Below are 5,051 nucleotides of genomic sequence, written 5' to 3'. Positions count from 1 at the left end.
TAGCTCCAAGAGCTATTAAGTGCATATTTCTTGGTTATGTATCTGAATCTAAAGGATATCATTTATGGAATCCTAAGTCACAAAAATTAATTCTCAGTAGAGATGTGACTTTTAACGAGGATGCTTTATTATCTTCTGGAAAATAATCTTCTATGATTTCTTCTACTAATACTAATAATCTGCAGGGTACTAGCGAGAAGGTGGAGTTGGAGTTGAAATCTACAACTCCTAATGTTGATGTTCCATCTTCTTCTAACAATGAGTCTAGTACTGATATTTGTGGTGATGATGATGTTGATGAGATTACCATTTCTCCAATTCAGCCGCAGGAAGAGAAGTATTCCATTGCCCAAAACAGACCAAGAGGGACGATTACTAAGCCAGCTAGATATGCAAATTATGCTTGTGATGATAATTTAATTGCATATGTATTATCTGTTGCACAAGAAATAAATGATGACATTGAACCAACCAGTTATATTAAGGTTGTTTCTTGTGCCGATTCTTCAAAATGGCTAGTGGTTATGAATGAAGAAATTGAAAGTCTTCATAAGAATGGTACTTGGAGTTTAACAGAGCTTCCCAAAGGCAAACGACCTTTGAAATGCAAATGGGTCTATAAGAAGAAAGACGGCATTCCCGAGGTTGAAGATCCTAGATGCAAGGCACGATTGGTTGTTAAAGGCTTCAGCCAAAAGGAAGGTATTGACTTTAATGAGATTTTCTCACCTATTGTTTGTCATACCTCGATACGTGTTTTGCTTGCTTTTGTTGCTTTATTTGACTTGGAATTGGAGCAACTTGATGTTAAGACAGCTTTTCTACATGGAGAGCTAGAAGAGAAAATTTATATGGAGCAACCTGAGGGATTTATTGTTCCTGGTAAAGAGCATCTTGTCTACTGATTGAAGAAATCTTTATATGGACTCAAACAAGCTCCAAGACAATGGTACAAAAGGTTTGATTCCTTTATGATTGGGCAAGGTTATTGCAGAAGTCAACATGACGACTGTATTTATTTTCAAAAACTTCCTGATGAATCTTACATATACTTGTTACTATATGTTGATGATATGTTGATTGCATCACGTGACAAATCTCTGATCAAGAAATTGAAAACTCAACTCAATAATGAGTTTGAGATGAAAGAATTGGGTGCAGCTAAGAAGATTCTTGGTATGGAGATTTGCAAGGATCGTCAAGCTGGTAAATTGTTCCTATCTCAACAAAAATACGTTGAGAAAGTGCTTGACAGGTTTAATATGTCTAATTGCAAATCTGTTTCTACTCCACTTGCTACACATTTCAAGTTATCATCTGACATTTGTCTTGAGACAGAGGAAGACATGGAGCGTATGTCACGCGTTCCTTATGCTAGTGCTGTTGGCAGTCTTATGTATGCTATGGTATGCACTAGACCTGATTTAGCATATGCCGTTAGTATGGTGAGTCGGTATATGCATAATCCTAGAAAGGATCATTGGAGTGTTGTAAAATGGATTTTTTGGTATCTCAAAGGTACTTCTGATATTGGCTTGGTATTTGATAGAAATCATGCAACAACTGAAGTTACAGGTTTTGTTGATTCGGATAATGGTGGTGATCTTGACAAAAGAAGATCTCTTTCTAGTTACATATTTACTCTCTGTAACTGTGCTATTAGTTGGAAAGCTCAGCTTCAGTCTCTTCCATCATTATCTATGACTGAAGCTGAATATGTTGCAGCAACAGAGGGTGTGAAAGAGGCTCTTTGGCTTAAAGGTTTGATTAATGAACTTGGTCTTACACAGGATGTTCTTACTGTGTTTTGTGATAGTCAGAGTGCTATTTACTTGACCAAGCATAACCGCTACCATGACAGGACAAAACATATTGATGTGAGACATCATTTTATCCGAGAAATTGTTGCTAAGGGTGAAGTCGTGGTTCAGAAGATTCATACATCTGAGAATCCAGCTTATATGCTTACTAAGCCTCTTCCAAAGGCCAAGTTCCAGCATTGCTTGGACTTGGTTGGTCTCTACAGCACTTGAATGCCCTTCGGGGTTTAAACGACGTCGAGCAATTTATCAAAACTGATCCAAGGTGGAGATTGTTAGTAGGTGGCTCAGTTTGTCAACGTTTGCAGGCACCGACTTTGTTTTTTTTAATCTTTGTAAGCACTGATTTTTTCATTTGGTAGGCACCGAATTGCTACAGTAATTGTTGAAAAACTTTACAAAATTTTGCCTATAAATACCCAGTGTAGGAATGAATGACAGACACACCAAAATTATGATCTTTTGTATATCAATTTACGGATCGGAGAGAAATTGAGAGTATTATTTTTGTAGCTCTTATTCAACTTGAGAGAGTATTTATTGAGAGAAATATAGAGTGATTTATTACTCTGTCCTCATAATTTTAGAGGACTTCTTGTACTTTCCTTTTTACATAGTGGAATAACTTTGTTCGTCGTTGTCTGTAGATTTTTTTTTTCGAGTTGGAGTTTTTCTCATGTTAAAATCTTGTCTCCATTATTCTCTTCCTTCTCTTTATTTTCAATTAAATTTAATCAAGTCTTCCGCATTGCATTGATACCCCAACATATCATGATATCGATTCAATTATGTCCCTTGTTATATTGCAGAAAACTTTTACCCCATTAAGATTGTTCATGAAAGTTTCAATAAATAATAATAACATTCATTAAATAAAACGTAAGATCGATGTGATTTAGTAAATTTGACTGGAGAGTGCGTTACTAGTATTTTTCTTAGAACTAAATTGCTAATACCAATCCAGGAAGTGAGCGGCTATAGAGATCACGAGGCTGGCTTTGCCACAATGTGATGTTGTCATGTTTGCTTTGCCACCCTGGTGGCCTCAAATCTCTCACCACAAGCCATGTGTTGAAGTACTCTCTAAATTGTGTGATGAGACCATTTTTCACTGTCCAAACATGGACCCAATAAGCCTGGCCTTCCCATCCCTCGGTGATCACACACTCTCCGATGGCGGTGACGCTCCTCGGCTCGAATCGGAACCCCTTGTTGTGTTCAATTTCTCCGGTGAGCACCCTCATCATGTGGTGGCACTGTGGGGGGCCATGGAACCACCACTCAAGGTCACTTGCTAACATGTTTGTCACCATTTCCATTTGGCCCTGTCCCAACAGTGCCTTGTAGAGTGCTTCCACCGTTGCCTTGTTTTTCATTTCCTCCATTCTTCAAATTTCAATGGAGCTAGCTATGTGCTTCCTATTCTTATTTAATTAGAAGGTGGGTTTACTCTGTTTTGTGCATGGCAATCTGGCATGAAGAGCCGCATATTTATAGGCCTAGCTAGGGGTATAAACGGCAAATTGTGGTCAAAGGGCCATATACAGAATTGTTTGCTTTCTAACAATCAATATTCCACACTGGGACACATTTTTATGATTTTAATGTATGATCTGTGACTCATATTTTTTTCAAAATGTTGTGTACAAATTTTAAGGGGATATATTTTTTAGACTTGTCAGTTGTTTGAAAATAATTTGAAATACATTGTTTAATTTGAAAATAATAGACATAGACGGTGGAGATTGATTACTTTATGAAATGGAGGATTGGACGATGCCGATTAGCTCCTAGAACTTGCAGTTAATGCTGCACGTGTGAAGTGTCAAAATCTGTCACAATAGAAAACTACATTTAACGACAATCATAAGCCATTAAACTCGAACCCTTTATCGCGGAGATACCGAAGTGGATTTGTAGATATACGCGTGTCTTTGAGCCAAAACCATGAAGGGTGCATTTCTTCTGTGACTAATCTACCCTAGGTAACGGCTTGTCCTATTGAAAACCTTAACAATATTCGTTAAATGTTTTAGGTATAATCTAAAAGTGCTAAGTTAAATTGACCCTTTTGGAATGTTATTTGAAGGATCTTCCATGATTTTGTCTACCACTGCAACCTTTGCTTCCCAAAGTGTCCGTGGGTTAAATAAACGACAAATCAATTTGCCTTAGTTACGTTAGATCATGGTATTATAGGCATGAATAAAGATGTCAACATATAAAATTTGTAATATTCAATAATTCATATATTAATACAATGATTAAACATTTTCATATCTATATAAAAAAGTGGTGTAATACTTTAAAATTACATAATAATATAAGTTTGTAAGTTAAAAAAAATTACCAAAATTGAAACTACATCATTTGTGAGGTGCCATACCTCACCTTATAGATCACTGGGTTAACAATAGTTTGAACATTGACATTAGTATTAGCAAATTAATGTGTGTAATACATCTTTATTACTACAATGAGTACATATATTCAAAAGACTATGCATGGTATTCAAATTTCTCATAATCAACTTAAGTGAAATTTAGGATGTAATTGAGTAAATAACTTAATTAGACGAATAAAGTAAATTTTTTTTATGAGCACTTCATATTTTTTTCTAATCACTCTCTTAATGTATATTATGCACCCAATTAATCATTTTAATAGTTTATGACAAACACAATACTGGATCAGACAATAAAACAGAAAATAATTTACCTTTGGACATCATACATGCAGCTCTAGTACTCAACGAATATAGGGAAGAATCAGTGTATTCAACCACTAAATTCCAGTATCGAGCAAGAAAAACAAGAGTTAATAATGATTGGTAAAATATTGTATCTTTTCTTTCGCCTATAATTCGTATTTCTGTCCATTCTTGATCCAAATCCATGTCTGTTCTTGATACTAATAATTTGTACCAAATTTATACATCGACTTTTGGACTGACTATCCCAAATAAAATAAAATAAAATAAAATTTTTTACATTGAAATTGTGCTTAGACAAAACAAAATATGACAAAAAAAAAAAAAACTGTAACCATTTACCTTTAATTTACTAACGAAATTTATAAGTAGGAGATCATTGCCTTAGACCATGTCTTTAAGTGTTTGGAATTAGTTGAAATAAAATATTTTAAAATAAATTTTACATTATTTATATCTGTAAAAGAAGAAAAAGATTAAAGTTATGTATTGTTGTTAAATTCGGAAGCATTTTAAGTTTG

General features: G+C 34.8%; 1 protein-coding gene across 1 annotated transcript; it reads right to left on the bottom strand.

Annotated features, from left to right (window-relative positions):
- Positions 1–870: 870 nt before the first annotated feature.
- LOC113851355 (senescence associated gene 20-like) lies at positions 871–4,771 on the bottom strand. Its single transcript, XM_027481819.1, has one exon. It carries the CDS (start codon positions 3,203–3,205, stop codon positions 2,762–2,764), a length of 444 nt encoding a protein of 147 aa, XP_027337620.1. The 5' UTR covers positions 3,206–4,771; the 3' UTR covers positions 871–2,761.
- Between the last annotated feature and the right edge of the window lie 280 nt (positions 4,772–5,051).

The sequence above is a fragment of the Abrus precatorius genome, unplaced genomic scaffold, assembly GCF_003935025.1.
Source record: "Abrus precatorius isolate BTA unplaced genomic scaffold, Abrus_2018 Scaffold9, whole genome shotgun sequence".
Lineage (NCBI taxonomy): Eukaryota > Viridiplantae > Streptophyta > Magnoliopsida > Fabales > Fabaceae > Abrus > Abrus precatorius.
This window is presented reverse-complemented; position numbering and strand designations above follow the sequence as displayed.